The sequence below is a fragment of the Haematobia irritans genome, chromosome 1 (genome assembly GCF_050003625.1).
Source record: "Haematobia irritans isolate KBUSLIRL chromosome 1, ASM5000362v1, whole genome shotgun sequence".
In the NCBI taxonomy this organism is placed as follows: Eukaryota; Metazoa; Arthropoda; class Insecta; order Diptera; family Muscidae; genus Haematobia; species Haematobia irritans.
The window spans coordinates 170,078,898-170,098,485 of NC_134397.1; the positions used below are offsets into that span (position 1 = coordinate 170,078,898).

Sequence of the window (19,588 nt, forward strand, 5' to 3'; positions counted from 1 at the left end):
TTCTGTCTCATTTCGTTTATATTATTACCCCTTGTAATAATTCATACACAAGTGACATGTCAAGGGAGAATCAATCTACATTATAGTTCGTTGCATTTGAAACCAGGAGCATCTAAGTATAAGCCGGGGTGCGGCTGGTTCACTAAAAAGATGCAGTAACAAACTAACAGAGCATTTGCCTTGCCCTAATAGAATGTGTGTGAGAAGCATGATTTCTATAAACGCTTCTAAAAGAAAATAACATTGGATTTTTGATATATGAATTAATCAAAAAATCGATAACAACGCCTCAGCAAAAATACCTGTGCGTTTCTTATGGGTAGCTGAAATTTCGATAGAGGTGACAAATTTCTGGAATATCGTTTATTGCACATGCGAATATGATTATGGGATATTGCTTGAGTATTTAGTGAAAAACTCACGAAGTGTCAATTTTATATGCGACGATGCCTTAACGAAGAGTTTTCAGCTTTTTTACAATAGTTTAATGTGACATCTGGCATAGATATCAGACAGTCATATCAACGTAGAAAAAAAGCATAATTATTACGAATGTACTCCGCGGAAAAATTATTAAAATTATATAAAATTATCAAGATATCTATCCCAAGATACATTCATTAAGCTAATGTCACAAAGACCAATAAGTTTAAAAAAATAAGCTTTCGATGACCAAAACATCACTGTTGCCCTATGTTACTGTACAACAAACTCTGTCATCAATATCATAAAATAAATAAAAGATCTCTCAAATTAAAAAAAGAAAAGCATACGAATGATTTTCTAAAATTTCTTTACATTTCCATAATGTAATATAAATATATATACATAGACTTTATTTTGTTCTTTGTCTGTTGTGGCTAACAGATGATAGCTTATAAAAAAATCTGAAGTCAATCACGCATTAAAACTCTTACAGAATAAATTTAGATTAAAATAGCGTAGTTGTATTATAAAGAAAAACTACAGAGAAAATTAATCGAGAATCTGCTGTTGTTTACATTGTTAATCTTAGGATTTTCTCGTCAAATGCTAACATAGAAATTTTCAAACTATAAATCTACTAATACAATTATGAATGCATAATAATCTCTGATTTCTTCTTTCTTATCCCTCTCATCATTATCATCAGAAGGTTCTATATTTCTGTTAAAAAAAATTAACATAAGATTGCCACATATGTTGTTGTTGTTGTTTTAGTAAACTAAAAGAACTTAATAACTATATATTTTTATATGAAATAGCTTAAAATCTACTATTGGGGCAGACGACTAACAAAGGACGTCGCCCCAAAAACTTATAATCAAATGAAAATAAGATGCAGCACATATCCAAGTTTTAGATATCATACGTGCAAGAATACTCAGGACACACTTAATGAGAAATATTATCTATTTTGTTTTACTATTTCTAAAAATCTTGTTGATGACAGTTACCAAAAGGGAAAATATCCTCTTTCATCCTTTTCAATATTTATATATATGCTGCTGAACAGACAAGGTATTTCTTGAAGAAAAACAACAACACATAGCTTACAATTCATAGACTACTTTTGCAATTTTCTACTGGATTCTGGATTCTGTCCTCGAGAAATTATTGTAAATAGTATATGTTTGATGATTGAATGCATTATTACTTCACTACTATACACTAACATCTTTGTGAGAAACAAAAGAGGAAGATATACTTCTTTCCTTTCGTAGAGAACAAATCAATCATATCCAATATTCTGCTCTGATCTTATTACATAAGTAGATTTTAGTTTTGTCGTTCTTTTTTACTTTTTTTCAACTCTGTGCTGCTGTTTGCTCATTTTCTTCATCTTCATCTCTTCCTTTCGTTATTTGTCCACTATCAACTGTTCATCTTCCTTAATAACTGCTGGTTGCCTGTGTTTGGAAAAAACTCTTTCTTCCTCTCATTACTGATTTACTGATGACTTGGAAGGAGCTTGTGATTGATAAGAATGTGATCTTTTATCTATTTAATTCTGTAACTGTTTCTCAATGTGGTTAAACTGTAACTGTCTGTGGCTTTGATTTTTGTATGGATTTTATACATTTTTTCGACTTGGGAATTTTTATACAAGACCTATAAAAACATGTTGTAAGAATAAAGAAAATTAATCATTGATTTCATAATATAAAGAGTATGTCTCTAGTTATTATAAGTAGAGGAGAGGTGGAAAAAACAAAATAAAACCAAACAAAAATCCAAATAATAACTTATTTCGGAATGAACAATTTGATGTTTTGAGAATGCTGCTCTCTAGGCAAAACAAACCAACAAACTAGCAATGACATTTCTGTGTCCCTGAAATTTTGCTAGAGTTAATATCCTACATAAATTTTTATTTACTAAAGATTTTTGCAAAAAACAAAATAAAATTTATAAAATTTGATATATTGGTAGAAACTTACCTTAGTTATTCCCCTAGTATCTTCGATTGCCCACATTACCGCCGCCACCACCACCCATTGGGCCACTATTGAAACCACCGCCACTACCACCGAAATTGCCTTGATTTCCACCTCCTGAAAATAAGTTTACAAATTAAATATGTGTTCGAAGTATGCAATAGTTATTTTTATGTGTAAGCAAAAAATTGTGGCAAATACATTTTCATCAATTTACAATAACAAAATATAAATCAACAATGATATTGTAAGTGCAAATTTTATCTTACAGTCATGAAACGCCGGATGTAATTATTAAAAAATTCACCCGGAGCTGGGACTGTGTAGTAAATGTTACTTTGAATTTCAACATATGTTCATATGTCTAATTAGTTAATTTAATAAACCCGCATTGGAATTTAAATATCAAATTATATCTAATAATAACAAACTATCTAATTATATGATGAGATCTACATAAATATGCTATATATTGTGCTATATTTATATGAGCAATATCTTATAGGATACAATTGTATATCATGATATATGACACACACCATATCTAATTATACTATGTAGAACTAGTACTGCCTAACCCTAGCATAAATAGGAGGAATAGTTTTGATAATCATTTGTGAAACAGCTTAGTACCGGCATTGATAAGCTACTATCTTAAAAAATATATATACTATCTTTTCCCATATGTAACAATATTACTGATTTTGATCACAAAGTTTAATTATTTCAACTTTGCGCGCAGGCACCACCAGACAATGACACAAAATGTCGTGACTCGTGAAAATATTGGTGACTCACACCCAAGTCACGCAAAAGGCAACAGCGTGAGTGTACGTGAGCGTGATTAAATAATCAATTGCTGTACGTGAATGTGTCAGGAAAATAATCCACTCGTGAGTCTGCGTGAATAAAACTGTTCCACAAGTGACCAGTCTTCAAAAAATTTTCGTGCGTGGGTATATTATTGCAGTTCGTTAGTGTGCACGAACCCTACCAAAAATATTGTGCATGTACACAGAAAAAAATTTCACGAATTTTTTTTCAATTAAAGTCTTAAATGAGCTTTAAAAAATATTCAATTAAATATTTAATTGATTTAACAAATTTTTATAATTGAAACAAAAATCAATCACAGTATCAATTAATTTTTTAATTAGATCAATCAATTTTTTAATTGACTTTCAATTTTTTAATTGATACTATCATTTCTGTAATTGAAGACATTTCAGAATAATTTTGTTTTGTGTGTACCGAATATTAGGTCATGAGCAAAATATTATCCACTATATTATGTGTAACAAAGTTGACCCACGTAAACCTAAGCAAAGATGGTCGACATATGCATATTTCTTCATATGAAGGATGGATCAATATTCGAAATTTTTTGATGCTAATTGTGGCAAATACGTTTTCATCAATTTGCAATTCGTACAAATCAACACAGATATAATAGTTGCCATGTGATTCCTCTTACAGTCATGAAACGCCGATCAGAATTATTAAGAATTTTGTCCGGAGCTGGGACTGTATTTTACATAGTGCAAGAATAAAATCATAGTCTATTCCAATAAAAATAGCATGCTTGCTTCTAAGACAATAAATCGAATATAAAACAAGTAAAGGCAGAAACGTATAGAATAGTTATCGATACTTATTGTGGCAAATACGTTTTCATCAATTTGCAATCATACATACAAATCAACACAGATATGATAGTTTCCGACATTTCTCTTACAGTCATGAAACGCCGGTTAGAATTATTAAGAATTTTACCCGGAGCTGGGACTGTGTTTTAAATAATACAAGTAACAAGGATGCCCTAGACGCAATAACTTTTATTCTTGCTGTCGCTTCTTTTGACTAGAGGCTTTTACATTTATTATCGACAATATTTAATTAGTATTTTATTATAATAATTTAGCAGATCAGTCGAACGAAGGCGGTAGTATGTTAATGATAGTTAATAAAATTGTCAGTATTTTCAATATTGTTGAATATTATAGTTTATTTTTTATAAAAATGTGGCGAGGCTGCGTGTTACAACGAATACATCATAAATCAATTCGAATAACATAGCAAAAGCCGACGCCATATTCTTACTCTTACAGTTTATAAAAAATTTCACAAATTTGGAAATCATTTGCAAAAGGTGTCAGGGAACTGTGTAATGAAAACATAGTAGATTTGTAGTAAAAGTTCTCACAAGTGGACATCCTCGCTCGCCTACATTATGACAGTTAATTTTAATGGGATAATCAAACATCATGATTTTTTGTTTTAATTTTTGAGAGCTATCCATTGTTCATTTATGATCACAACATATTTTTTGATCATTTCTTAATTTTAAAACATACCATTGAAATTCAAAGCTGATTTTTTAGAATTTTTACAAATTTATTTACTTACCCATTTTGTTCCCGAAATTACTTCCTCCGTATGGCTGCATACGATTGTTTCCGAAATTACCGCCACGTTGTGGACCACCACCATAATTTTGTTGATAACCGCCTGAACCGAAATCATCGTTACCCCAATTACCGCTGTTACCAGTACCACCACCGCTTGGTCCGCCGAAGTTACCACCGTTATTGTTCCAGCCACCACCGCCGCCGCCATTGTTATCCCAAGGACCCATATTATTTCCACCCCAACCACCGCCGTTATTACCGGGGCCGCCATTGAAACCTCCACCATTGTTGAAATTGCCACCCCAATTGTTGCCACCGCCATTCCAGCCGCCACCACCACCCATACCATTGTTGCCCATATTACCGCCACGACCCATATTACCGCCGCGTCCCATGTTACCACCACGGCCTCCCATGTTACCACCACGACCCATATTACCGCCTCGACCACCCATATTTCCACCGCCGCCTCCTTGAGGACCACCCATGTCATTTTTGGGCAATGCTTTTTTCACATCAAGGGTTTTATTTTTGATCGTGTGGGCCTTTTGCACTGAAAATGTAGAACAAAAAAAGCAAAAACACAGTATAAATACAAGGTTTGAAAACTTTTTTAAGATATTCTATAATGTTTTTTTTTTTTTTTAATTTTTTTGTAGCGAGGCTGCGTGTTAAATCGAATATGAATGAAAAATTCGTATAACATAGCAAAAGCCGACGCTTGAATTTATCTCACAGCTTTATAGAAAGGAACTGATCAAATTTTGAATGCATTTGTCAATTTGTGTCAGGGAAACTGTGATATAATAAATAGTAAGGGTATTTTTTGCGCCGACAGAACTATCTGTCATAAGCGGGTTTTCCGAATTTCTAAGCCATATTTTGTTGGAAAGTCCAAAAATTCCTCTTGTAGTAAAACGTTGTGCACACCAAGGGCTGTTTTAGGTTTTTAAATGTTTTCCTTTAATATGCCTACACAAGGGAAAACATTTGAAGTCCCAAACCAAGCTTGGGGTAAACACGCAGCATAAGGAGCAGAAATATATACATGTATACATACAAAAATGCACAGATGTATAGAGAATTTAGTATATTGCCAGTGTCTCACATACAACAGACAGATAGATACACGACGTAAATCTACATCAAAGATCTACAGAGAATCGTATTTACTTACACACAATTTTATCGACAGGATCATAATCATCATATTCAACAAAAGCAAATCCACGTTTCTTGCCAGTTTCTTTATCCATGACAATATTAATTTCCACAATATTGCCGTATTTGTTGAAATAGTCACGCAAGCATTGTTCATCATGTTCATCCTTAAGACCACCCACAAATACCTTCTTCACGGTGGCCCCTGCATTGGGATTGTCAATATCCTGACGTGGCACGGCACGTTTGGGTTCAACAACACGACCATCGATTTTATGTGGGCGAGCCTGTTGAGCATCATCAACCATAGACGATTTGGAGTATGTAATGAAACCAAAACCACGTGATTTCTTAGTGCGGGGATCTTTCATTACTACTACATCGACAACACGGCCCCATTTTTCAAAATGAGACTTCAATCCTTCATCAGTGGTACGGTAATCTAGACCACCAATAAACAATTTACGGAATTGCTCTGGTTCAGTAATTTGCTCCTAAAAATATAAAATGGAAAAAATATTGTATGTATACCACGCACTATAAACCAAACGGAGAAAAACAAAATGGCGGAAATGCTTCTTCTAAAGAATTTTCTAGACTATCTAACGTAATAAACCAGAAATAACTTCAATTCTACTCACATCGTTGTCATTATTCTGATTTCCGTTTTGATTGGTCATTTTTCCCATAGATTTTTAATTGAATTGTATTTTGTAATCACTAATTAAAATATATTTCACTCGTGTTACGAAACTACTACACAAAAAGATGTTCCACGTCCGAGAGAAAAAGTACGAATGAGCAGCAGGGAAAATATCTACACCAGAAAATGGAAATGTCCAAAGCGGATGTGCGATAAATGGCAATGTGGCAACTCGTTACGCACGCAACTAACCTAATCTATTACAATACACATTAACAGGGTGCACTAATTATAGGGTACAGTTAACAAAATAAAAACAATTCTCCATACAGCCCTGTATGTTTGGCCGTACTACGCCGTCCAGAATGTAATGCGTCCTAAAGGCCGGTATGCACCTCTAGCGAAAAATTTCATTACCATAAGAAATGCATTGCTATTTATGCTAACGAAATTTTCGGTAGCGTTCAATTTCGTAAGCTGGTACGCACCTCTAATGAAAATAACAGGGTTGTCAAAAGCATATTTTGGCAGCAATCATTTTATTTATTACAATCATTGTGTGCGTAAAAGTTTTAAAAGGTCTGTAAATAATAAACAATTTATTTGAGGAATATTTGGAACATATATTAACAATTTTTAAAAGCGATTAGCTGGTTTAAAATTTGTGTACACAGCCCTGTTTTTTTGTTGTAGACTTAAATAAATTTTTGCTACCGAAAATATCGCTAGAGGTGCATACCGGCCTTAAGGTGAGTATTAAGTTCGAGTTTTTCGCTAAAGTGAAAACTAAATCAGTAAGAAAAATGCATGAAATTATACGTATTTGTTGCAAATTTTATTATAACTTGATGGGGAAAAGCCCAAAGCAAATTTTCACAAAGTTTATATTCCTTAAAATGGATTATTAAAGAAAAGTAACCGTGAAAAAATGACGTTTTTAGCGGCTAAACTCGAACTTAATACCCACCTTTAACCAGAAAAAATCAAAGTTGTTTTGAACATGGCCTTATACTAGCGGATTAGTCTCCGCAACGTGTTGTGTCGCAGGGTTTATCCGACCGTATAAGGTCCCCTTTAATAAAATAAAAACAACTCTGCATACAGCGCTGTGCGTTTGGCCGTAATGCGCCATCTAGAATGTAATGCGCCTTGCAGACTATAAGTTTATCTGGACGACAGTGGTCGTGTCGAACATATCCCATATATTGGCCACATTATAAGTTAAGTCCGAAGACATAATCGATACTGCTGCATGTTTAAGGGATCTATAATACTTTTACCTATTATTTAGTCATCGCTGACAATCCGTATCGATTGGCCACACTGTAAGATTCTTTACAAACACAGACATTCCATCCGGAAAAACGTATAGTCTGGCTCATTCTGTGATTTTATCAACTGACTTTATGCTTCTACCTTAAAATAAGTGTACCCGTACTGATGCTTATTTCGGTATGATTTTTGAGAATTGCTTATGATGAACATATTTAAAGATGTGGCATATGATTGTCATAGAGAGGGGGTCGTATGAGGGTATGCAGGGGACACACATTTTGAATGGCGTCTGACCCGCTTGAACGGCGTCAATTTTTACGACACCGATCCCGATATATGTCCTGTGGTCATATGTTCGTCTAAGGGAGGGGTATGCGGGGTATGCTTCTTTACTTCTTCTTCTTCTTCAATTAGTTGGAATCGTGGAATAGTATATATACTGAAGACGCTCTTAGTACATATATTTCACAGTGTTAAGTGTTTATATTAAATAATTGAAATTATGATAAAAAACGAGAATGGTGAACATTCATATGATTATGAAAAAAATGAACAGGTAAAATTTGTGGTATATTGTAATATATATGTATTTGTGTATATTGTAATAAATGATTTGCATTGCATATTAATAACTTCAAATCAGTGTTTTAGTCAATTTTTTCAAATAAAATTGTCTATTTTCGTAATCTTAAGGCTAAACTATCTACGTAGTTAAACGCCTTTTCTCTAACAACTAATATAAACCATTACCATTGGATGTCCAAGAATATTGTAATGAGAAAAATTACTATATTATTCAGATATACCTTTTTAACAAAGATACCCTAGGAAAAGATGTACACATTACTGGAGGGATGTAACATCCATGTCAACAGTTTACATAGACACAAGAAAGAGAATTTTTTCATCTGCATACAGTCGGTATTACAATTATTACAAAAAGAAAAAATATGCGAGATAGAGGAATTTGGATGGGTGTGTCAATGCCATGTAGCAATGATTGGAAAAGGTTTGGTGAAATGTGCGAATTGGTAACTTGTTTCGTTTCTTTGCTCTAATTACAATTGAAACGCCTTAGGAGATATGTTATAAGACCGTTATAAAATGTGTCTCCTAAATCTCGCACTGTAAGTTACGCTTTGGATGACTACATCGAAACAGTCCAGACATAATTAAGAGGTTATGCCGGCGGTATCAAAAACATAGCTGAGGTCTTTGATATACAGGATTACATATTAAGAGCGACATTCTTTGCTTGAAACATTGAGCATTAACACAAATAACCCATTCCAACGTTCCATTTATTGGTGGGTTGAGCTTATCTGCAAAAGTAATGAATATTTATTTCATTCCCTTTATGAATTCACTTTGAAAATGTTGAATATTGTATAACAGAACAATGGGTATGCTTATTTTTGCAATAAGTGTTAAGTGACTGAAAGGCTGTTTAAACTACTCCCCGTATTCTGAGTTAAGGTGTGTACTATGTCCCTTTTTTGAGTTGAAAACCACTTTATTTTCGCGATTACGTTTCCTTAAATAATCAAAATTATAAATTAAAACAAACTCATTCCTGTAAAGTCTTGCCGAAATCTAGAGGAACAAGAAACTGTGCATAAATTGAGTTAATTTATCTGATTTATATTGAACTGTTTTAATAAAGTAACCGCGAAAATTTCAACGCGAAAAGCGAACATAGTACTTACCTTTACGAGTTCATAGATTGCAAATTTTTTTAAACCCAGCAAAAAAATTTGGAAGTCCTTCTCAAGGCACAACTTTAAAAGAACTTCCAAAAATGCCCTCCCAAAGATGTTCTTTATTTTAACTCCACAGAAAGTTCATTTGAGTCAATTTTTTTATAACTTGCTTTTAATGGGAAATTTGTTTTTTGTTGTTTCAAATAGGTTAAAAACAGATTAAATTAATAAACTGGTAAAAATTATTTAAATTTAGCCGAAAAAATGATAAATCCTTTCTAGAAAAACTTAATTGCATTTACACCCGGGATGTACTCATGGCAAACTATTACAATGGCGATCCATTATTACTTTCTACTGTTCTTGGAGAAAATACTGCTGGAAGAGTGTTCTTAAACGATCATTTGCATCAAGCTGCGTCAAAATTGACATACATATGTCGGAAACTTCGTAGGCAGAAAAAAATTACAGCATTTAAGCTTATAAACGGAGATCTACATATAGACAATGTTATTAGTCAAACGAATTTGACTCTACGCCAATTGTACAACTCTGATTTGATGCTGCCTTTTTCATTCAAAAAGAGACTTGTACATGCTTTGGCAATGCCCAATATTCTATACGGCATTGAGGTTTTTTGTGGCACAAATGCTGGTAACATAAGGAAAGTTAAACTAGCAATTCATAGAATAGTCCGTTATCTACATTCATTGCGTCGATATGACCACATATCTCCTCATGTCCAGGATTTCCTGGGGTGCCCATTTTCGAGTTTTATTGACTTCAGATCACTTGTTCTTTTCCACAAAATTTTCAGTGCTCAGTCACCTCGATTTCTCGTGGACTTATTTTCATTTGGCCGATCGCGGCGAAATCAGAAATCAGATTGTTGTACCTCTTGCCAGAGGTCATATGGACAAGTCATTTCAGGCTAGAATCGCCAGATCATATAACTGTCTCCCTTCTAATTTAAAGGACTTCTCGATTTCTGATTCGACATATCGTAAAAGATTACTCGATCATCTTGGATCACCTGCATGAAGCTTATCCAAACTCGAGTTAGTAGTGCTGCTTTGTTGTGCTTGTTTGAGTAAATAATATTTTCTTATTTTGTCTTTTTTCAATCATAATGGGAACTAAAAATGTTTTGTCATATTTCATTTTTTTTATATTTTTTTTATCATATTATTAATTATAATTGTCATATTTCATTTTTTGTCATATTATTAATTAATCTATTTTATACCTTATATATGTAATTATACTTTTTATATACTCGCATATATTTTCACATTGTCACAACTTCAATTATACTTTAGTCACGGTTAGTAGTCCATTGTAATTTACATAAATTGGCCGCTATGTGGCTTCAAATTACATAATGAAAATAAAAATAAAAAATTCCGAATTTTTGAAAATATTTGTTGACAAACGTTCCAGACAAGCGTTATAATGCATTAACGGCCATTTTCATGTAGCTCCGTTAGGCTTTAACTGCCAGTTAACAGAAATCAAATTGCAAATATCTTCTCTCCAGTTAACTTTAACTGAAAAATTTTCGTCAGTTAAGTTCCTAACTGGCATATGGAATATATATGCAAGATGACAGCTTCGTCCATAATACGGTTCAAAAGTTGGTTAGTTAACAGAACACTAACGGAGCTTTATGAAAATGGGGGTAAAAATCATAAAAAAATATTTATTTGTCAATATATCACAAAATTTCTTAATTCACATCCAAAACACTGAATTCACCTCACATCTTAAAAAGTGATGCAAATTCAGAGTAGCGGCTGCTGAAATGGTGGACATCCGTCCTATGACAAGTCCATGATAAATTCATCGCTTCTGCGTCAATTTGGCATCACTTCCGAATCCAAAAAGAAACATTTTAGCTACTTTTTTAAATATATAAACTTTAAAATATTTTAGCCGGCTTTATGAGTTCTTAAATTTCTTCCCTAAGAGCTTTCAAAGCTTGCCACGCCTTTCGGACTCGACTATAGGAATATCTTCCCTTATTATTGAACTCATAATCGGACAGTATAATTCATAAGAGATGGGAACTGATATTATAGTCTAATGGCCAGTTTATTATACACCGATTAGTACTTAATCGTAGGATAAATCATCAACCACTTGTATATGGTCAAATTGTCCATTATTAGATTTGGTGACATCGTTTGCTGATTGATTAATACCATTTTTAAATTCATGGTGTAAAACTAAAAAAAATTACCTGAATTGGTCCAAATTTTCTATTTTGTTGTGAAAAATTTTTTAAATTAATTTCCGAAGCATAATTTTATTTTAAAATAAAATTATGCTTCGAAGGTATAAATTATTTAAAAACTATTTAAAGTACAAAATATATATTAAGCCTTTTATATCTCTATGAAGTCTCGTCAAATTATGGATGGATAAGGCCCAAGGCATTGATTGCGAAACATTTTTTATTTCTAAATTAAATTATTTAAAATAGTAACCGTGGAATAAAGCATGTTTTCAGCTTGAAAACTAAACATAGTACTTACCTTTAATTACAATATATAAGTAGTGAACTATGAACAATGTAAAAACTTAAAAGATCAACTCTGTACATCTACGGAATAATACAACACTGTTTTGTATTTTACTTTCAATCTACCCTAAACCCAACCACTATAACAATTTGTCGTTTTGTCTTACAGTTTTTTCATACATCCTTTATTTTTTATTGTATTTACGTCTACAATAGAATATATTTACACCTTTGTATAAGAGTAAACATTGTCCTTAGACATGTCTTATGAAAATCAAGAAAAAGCCGAGGTACGTTAAGCTATAATAATTATTTCGATTGAATAGAAGTCAAATGATGACGAATGCAAGTTTATTGTTAACGTTTGCTTTCTAACAATAAAAATACACAGGCAGACATGCTTACAAGTATGTGCACAATATCGTCAAAGATGAGTGCCCAGTAATATATAGCAACTACATATGTACTTAAATTAATTGTATGTATGTTTGTATGTATATGCGTGTATAGATTTAAGATATCTTATTAAACAGGTGGTAGAAATAATATTGTGCACTTAAAGAAGTGGAAAATTGTGTCAAGATTTGAATTCTATTCTATATGATTAACTTTTAATTCCAGCGTAGGCACCCAAAGGCAGACCTTTCAAAAAATACAAAATTACAAATTAATTGCGTCTTCTTTTTTCTAAAATTGCGAGGAATAAGATTCATTTGGAGTTTACAGTATTTTTGCAAATGCCAGTTTTTGTTTCATGTGACTATGTAGTGATATATTTACATACGTGTGTACATTAGGGTTTGTCGAAAAAATATTTTCGTTTGGCATCCATCATATTTTCTATTGGTTAGCCGAAGGCCAAAACGTTTTTAGTGGTAGATTATCTCCTCTCAATAACGTATTTGACATTTCTGAATAATTCAAATCTTTACATAATCTATAATTTTTTTCTGAATTATGGTGTTTAATAAGATCATGTTTCTGAGTGAAAATCGAAAATTAATCAAAGAAACAAACAAAAGAAAATAACTTATTCAAAGCACCAATAAATGCATTACTTTAAAGAAAAGTAACATTGGAAACAAATTAGGTTTCTCGTGGAACTTTGTACACAATTGTTATGTTATAAAAGGACCCAACAAAGTAGATCTTCCTTATGACATTCTAGTAACATATATGTTAACTTATTGGCATTTCACAAATCTAAATGTTCAGCACATTTTTTTGTCCATTGCGAAAAAAGGAGAACATTTCTATAAACCATTATTTTATGGTTCTTATTTGAACCAGATCAAACTTAATTTCTTGCATAATTCAATAAAAATATTATATTTTAAAGTCGTTGATCTTGTCTATTATAAAAAGAAATTGTGTATATTATTATTTTTAATTCTAATCTTTTTAGGCAAAGCCTGTGGTTCCAGCGGCTGATGATTATCTCCGAAAAATGTTTTTGGGCGGTCTAACGCCAAATACCAATGAAGACATGGTTCGCAATTTCTTTTATCAATTCGGAGAAATTGAAGATATTGTTATAATGCGCGATTCTGCAACTAAACGTTCTAGAGGATTTGGTTTTGTTACTTTTAAATCAACAGCCAGTGTTGACAAGGCACAGGCCGCTAGACCACACGTTGTCGATGGAAGGTGAGGTCATTATTTAATTTCCAATAGTATTTGACCAACAAAATCTCTTCTGAAAAATGTGTTTATAGAATTGAATCTATTTTAATTTATTTAATATTATTACATAATACAAATTTTGTATTATTTTAAATATAATAGGACGATAGACTCCAAACGTGCTTTGCCGCGTACGGAGACAGCTAAAAGTGAAAGCAATGGAATGGTTCGAAAAATTTTTGTGGGAGGTTTGAAGGATTACCATGATGAGGAAGCTCTTAAAGAATATTTTCAACAATTCGGCAAAGTCGTGTCAGTGAATATCCTTGTAGACAAAAATACCGGTCGAAAACGTGGTTTTGCGTTTGTAGAATTCGATGATTATGATGTCGTTGACAAGGTTGTGTGTGAGTATTATTTTTATATTATATATGCGAAAATTGATGCTGATATAATATTGTCTTCTATTTAGTACGTAAAACACATACTATAAAATATATGCTTGTCGATGTGAAGAAATCCAACTATAAACAAGTTCAAGCTAAGAGATTGGCACTACAACAACAAAATGGATCGATGGGTGCAGCTCCTCAAGGTGTGGATACAACCGGTGGTGCATATTCACAAGCGCAATACCCACAACAAACTGCTTACAGTTATCCACCTCCACAAGCCTATGCAGGATGGAGTTATCCACCTCCAACAGCAACCTACCCACAACAACCCGCTGCTTACGGTGGATATGCGGCAACACCAACACAAGGTGCAGCTCCACCCCAATCATGGAATGCATATGCTGCTCCTCCACCAGCTGCGTGGGGACAACCAGCGTCGTATGCAACACCTCCGGCAGCTAATACCTGGAGTGCCACACCAGCTCCAGCAGCAAATGGTTATAGTGCCCCTGCAAATGGATGGACAGCACCAGCTCAGGCTGCTCCCTGCCCTACCACAAATTTCGGTAATTATCAACAGTCCTATAACGGAGGCCCCCAAAAAAGCAACAGTTTACAAGGAAACCGTATGAATCCCTATAGTGTATAAAATGTCTACAGGTAAGTTAAACGTCATGAAATATGTAAAATGTATGTAGCTTCTGTTACAATTCTGTTGAAAGCTTAGTTATTAAATTGGATTTGCTTACCTATTTCTACAAATGCCCAATCAATCACTGTAAAATAAAACAACTTTAGGTATATTTAAATATTATTTTATATAATTTTTCGTGTAATATAAATCTGAAGTTAATTGTTATAAAATGTTGAAAATTCAATTACTAATGAAATCCAAACTTACACTAAAACCATACAATTAAATATACCTAAGATTCTTTACCCTTACCCTAAAGTTATTAGAACAGTTTGATTAATATTGTGTAGAATAATTCTAGCGCAATAAACTGCGATACCATATTGCGTGTTTTGCTGAGTTTGCATATAGCGACTTCGCAACACTAAATAGTATAAGTTATCAATGAAACACACACTTCCACTTTTGTTTGAATTAGCTTAAAATGTTTTAATAAGTGTAGTTATTTATGTATTGATTTTGTACTTATAATATTAATGGAGGATATTGTTATCCTTTTATTTGTACTACTTTAGGGTGGTTGTTTATGTATACGCGTATTATATGAAGATTATAAACTACTTAGATAAACGATTTACTTTTTCAATACATTACAAAAACCTGCACTCAAATTTTTGAGCTGAATTAGAGAATAATACTCGCTCTTCAATTGGAAAATGATATTTTCGCTTTTCACATCTTTCAATCGGCTTAAAATTTTTTTCAATTCAATTGAGCAAACTGTTTCTAGACCAAAACTGTCCCATTTTTATTTTATCAACACAAAAAAGTTCAATTTTGTTTCCCTGTGTTATCGTCTAAATCTTCACCACTGAATATGTGTTCGGTAAAAACTTCACAAAACATTCACATACAATTTCTTTTATTATTTATTGTTTTTTTCGATTTGTGTGTTTTCCTAGAGTTTATTATAAAATCTTCAAAATTTTAGATTACGATTTGAATACCACTAAATTTAGGAAAACAAATATAAAACATTTGCCCTCACCATTTATGTTAGGAGATATAGGTAAGTAATTAAACATCACAATGTACGAGTGCGGGTCGGAAACTTCTTAGCCTATCAATGAAAGAGAATAGTTAGTTTTTCAAAAATATTTTTATTTTTCAATATAATCTCCTGAAACTTCAATACACTTAGTCCAACGCTTTTCTAGCAATTCTATCCCTTGATTAAAATAGTTTTCCTCAAGGTCTCGTATGGTTATTTCTTGTGGAATTATTAGGAGTTAACTCTGATTTTTTTATTTTCTGTAAATGGTCGTTCAAATAATTGTACCATTCTAAAGTTGTTGAAAATTCGTAAATTCAAAAGTACTCAAACGAAATATTTTAAATAAATTTAAAAATATTCAAATAAGACAAGGGTCAATGAAATCAAAGGTGCACGCGACCACTTCGTATTTCACCCTCGTTGACCTTTATTACATTTCTTCTCTCACAAAAATAACTAAAGTGATATTTTTCTTTTTGAAAGGCATCAAATTAAATATTTATAGGAAACTGTAAAAATCCATCTCTATTATATTATAGTACATACATATTTACACACATAATAAATTTAATATATATTATACAAATTATATTTTTCTTTATTTTTATATAGGTAGTACTATCTCAGATATATAGATTATATAGATTTTCTTTATGTACAACTTATATAAGAGTATATCAAGAAAATTAAGGACAACTTATATCCATAAACTAAGTGACAACGCAACACACTAGAGGGAGGACATTATTACTAGAAGGAACTACTATTTATGCTACATATGTACATATATTTGTATGTTGGAAATACAGAAATGGACGGCAATGCTGATACGGTCAAACCCCGTAATGGACATCAGAAAACATGAAAAATTTAATATTAATATTATTGAAAGACCTTATTCCTGAAATCAATTTTTTGTGTTTTTTACTTCATAAAATTTTAATATAATTTCAATAAATAAGAAATATACTATTTGTAACGTTTTATTTAATATTCTAAGACTATGTATTCGCTCCAAATTAAACCCTACTCAAGATGTGAACAACCATACGTTGCAATTCTTATATGCCGATCAACGTACATTCATTACATGGAGAAAAAGTGGCCATTGGAATTCATTATATTCTATAGTATATGGAAAATATTTGTTGTAGTATATATTATAAAATAATGGTCATAAATGTGTTATATACATATAACTAATATTTGGTACAATTTATTTTTCAACGTATTTACTTTTTTAATCTTGATTTACCCTTATTGTTGCAAATTTGTTAAGATATACGCAATTATATTCCATAGTAGCCAGCTTTAAAATTCTATTGAAATCTAAAGAGTAGCTATTTTTTTTAAACAGGGAAATATTCCTTACACTGCTGTTTTTCGTATTCAATATGCTTTATATCTCTAAACACAGTTCTAGTTGTATTTGTATAAATACATTTCCCTGTTATATACTAGATAATATAACGTTGAATATTTTTTTGACCAGTTCAACTATTTCAATATCTCTTTCAAGCAGAATCAGTGCATTAACCAAATGGGAGATGGTTCTATTTTTGCTATGAGCGTGTTGACAGGCTTTTGATGAAAACGGATAATCGTAGTAAGTATTACCACTTTGTGTTCATATTTATAGATGTTTTTCAATTAGTTGTAACTATAACTGAATTCAAATTAATAAAAAAATAACCGTAAACTTAATCAATTTTGTTTAATTTTAACCAAACAACACCAATGTAAGGGTTATATCACAATTTTATGTATGGAAACAAACGCATTTAATAAAACATTGGGAACTATTTTAATGAATAAATTCATGTATAAAAATGAAAGCTTTCCAAGAAATGGCCGAGAAAAAAATACAGCATAAAAACATCATTATAATTTATTAAACGGAGTTCATAGCACAAATTACGTGAAATTATATTAAACGAATAGTTTATTTGGTAGGGAAAATAAAAAAAAATAAATTTTGACGACATCTGTCGATGTCTCTTCAAAATGGAATATCAATGCCACGCCATCCGGTAAACTAAAACCTAAAACTACAATCGCATCCGAACCACTATCATTGACATGACCCTATTAATTGGAAAAAAATTACCCTCATAAGGCCGGTACTATGCTCGCTTTTCGCGTTAAAATTTCCGCGGTTACTTTATTAAAATCGTTCAATTAAAAGCAAATAATTTAACTGAATTGATACGCATTGCCTTTTTAATCTAGATTTGACTAAAGGTGAGTATTAAGTTCGAGTTTAGCCGATAAAATCGTCATTTTTTCACTAAAGGGGGGTATTAAGTTCGAGTTTAGCCGCTAAAATCGCTAAAGTGAAAATTAAATCAGTAAGAAAAATGCATGAAATTATACGTATTTGTTGCAAATTTTATTATAACTTGATGGGGAAAAGACCAAAGCAAATTTTCACAAAGTTTGTATTCCTTAAAATGGATTATTAAAGAAAAGTAATCGTGAAAAAATGACGTTTTTAGCGGCTAAACTCGAACTTAATACCCACCTTAAAGTGAAAACACAGTCAGTAAAACAACACTCATAGAAAAAAGTCTGCAAATAACAGCAGTCGATGTCTGCTGTTATATTTTTGTACATCAGGGCCTAATGAACAATAAATTATAAAATTTTTAAGTTATAAATTTTTCCCCAAAGCATATTTAAGAACCAAAAGTAATTTTTGGTATATTTTTGCACTGTAACATACTTACAAGCTCATAAAAAATAGCAGGAAATGTTTGCTATTTCAGCAAACAGTGACTGCTGTCCCTTTTTCAGCAGACTTTCTGCTGTTTTAGCAGACTTTTCTGCTGTCCCTACTAACAAATTTCTTTGGGTGAAGCGGATGTTCGCCAAACATTGTCAAAAACAAATTTATTTTTACAATAAAAACAGGCATTTTTGCAATGAAATTAATGATGTATCGCCAATTCTGGTTGGAAATTTAAAAAATATATAAGTCCAAACAAGAATTGTGGCAAAAACGTAGAAAAATCCCCTTTCATTCAATGAAAATCCAGGCAAGAAGTATTTTGAAATTCATCAAGTTATTTGTAATTTATTAAATGTGGATTGCTTGGGGAATCATTGTTTTGCCCCATATATCCGGATTTTTATTATTTTCTTCCATTTGTTTAGTACAACATGGCTTTACCCATAACTCTTCATACATCTTATTTGTTTATGTTTTGATTCTTCTTATTTTTTCATGTTGTCATCATATTTGTACGTGCAGTGTAAGGGCAAAACTTTAACGGACATACAACAAATAGACGAACCTCTGTCGTAGTGTTTATCCGACCGTGTAAGGTCCGCTTAAATAATCGGTAAATGTGTTATCAATCCCATAAACATGCAGCAGTCGAATATGTTCGACACGACAACTGTCGTCTGGATAAACTTATAGCCCGCATGGCGCATAATGTAGTCGCCAAAACTCATAGTGTGGCCAATATTTGGGATTTGTGCGACGCGAACACTGTCGTCCGCCGTCATTTATTACTATTTGAAGCCGTCAAATATTTTTTCACCGGCACATTTCTCCAACGCTCAGTGTTGCCAATTTGGTGCTTTTAGCACCAAATTTAGTGCTTTTTGATTTCTAAAAAGCACCAAATTGCCTTTTTGGTGCCTTTTCAAAAAAAGCACCAACTTGGTGCTTTCTGGCATTTTCATTTAGTGCTTTTGGTGCTTTTTTATTTTGAACAGTATTAAGTTTAATTGATACAAAAATTTTGATTAG

General features: G+C 32.2%; 2 protein-coding genes across 4 annotated transcripts; one reads left to right on the forward strand and one right to left on the reverse strand.

Annotated features, from left to right (window-relative positions):
• Nucleotides 1–776: 776 nt before the first annotated feature.
• LOC142222121 (heterogeneous nuclear ribonucleoprotein 87F-like) lies at nucleotides 777–6,815 on the reverse strand. The gene is made up of 5 exons (XM_075292081.1): nucleotides 6,628–6,815; nucleotides 6,003–6,480; nucleotides 4,824–5,378; nucleotides 2,421–2,534; nucleotides 777–2,091 (listed from the first exon to the last, which is right to left on the reverse strand). The coding sequence occupies exons 1-4, from the start codon at nucleotides 6,673–6,675 to the stop codon at nucleotides 2,434–2,436; spliced, it is 1,182 nt and encodes a 393-aa protein (XP_075148196.1). The 5' UTR covers nucleotides 6,676–6,815; the 3' UTR covers nucleotides 777–2,091; nucleotides 2,421–2,433.
• Nucleotides 6,816–8,304: 1,489 nt separating this feature from the next.
• Nucleotides 8,305–17,535, forward strand: LOC142222122 (heterogeneous nuclear ribonucleoprotein A1-like 3). 3 transcript variants are annotated; one of them, XM_075292083.1, is made up of 5 exons: nucleotides 8,305–8,460; nucleotides 13,531–13,772; nucleotides 13,911–14,155; nucleotides 14,221–14,803; nucleotides 17,354–17,535. In XM_075292083.1, exons 1-4 carry the CDS (start codon nucleotides 8,407–8,409, stop codon nucleotides 14,790–14,792), a joined length of 1,113 nt encoding a protein of 370 aa, XP_075148198.1. In that variant the 5' UTR covers nucleotides 8,305–8,406; the 3' UTR covers nucleotides 14,793–14,803; nucleotides 17,354–17,535. The 3 variants fall into 3 exon arrangements, with proteins under 3 accessions (XP_075148198.1, XP_075148197.1, XP_075148199.1); XM_075292082.1 differs by lacking the exon at nucleotides 17,354–17,535 and adding an exon at nucleotides 16,444–16,803; XM_075292084.1 differs by lacking the exons at nucleotides 8,305–8,460; nucleotides 17,354–17,535 and adding exons at nucleotides 12,253–12,415; nucleotides 16,444–16,803.
• The last annotated feature ends 2,053 nt before the right edge of the window (nucleotides 17,536–19,588 follow it).

Coding starts and splice junctions, on each gene's coding strand:
- LOC142222121 (XM_075292081.1), bottom strand. CDS start 6,675: ATGGGAAAAATGACCAATCAAAACGGAAATCAGAATAATGACAACGAT. Junction 5,379..6,002: donor TCCTGTCGATAAAATTGTGT/GTAAGTAAATAC, acceptor CTACATTTTCAG/TGCAAAAGGCCCACACGATC. Junction 2,535..4,823: donor TAATTTCGGGAACAAAATGG/GTAAGTAAATAA, acceptor ACTTATTTTCAG/GAGGTGGAAATCAAGGCAAT.
- LOC142222122 (XM_075292083.1), top strand. CDS start 8,407: ATGATAAAAAACGAGAATGGTGAACATTCATATGATTATGAAAAAAAT. Junction 8,461..13,530: donor ATTATGAAAAAAATGAACAG/GTAAAATTTGTG, acceptor TAATCTTTTTAG/GCAAAGCCTGTGGTTCCAGC. Junction 14,156..14,220: donor TGTCGTTGACAAGGTTGTGT/GTGAGTATTATT, acceptor TCTTCTATTTAG/TACGTAAAACACATACTATA.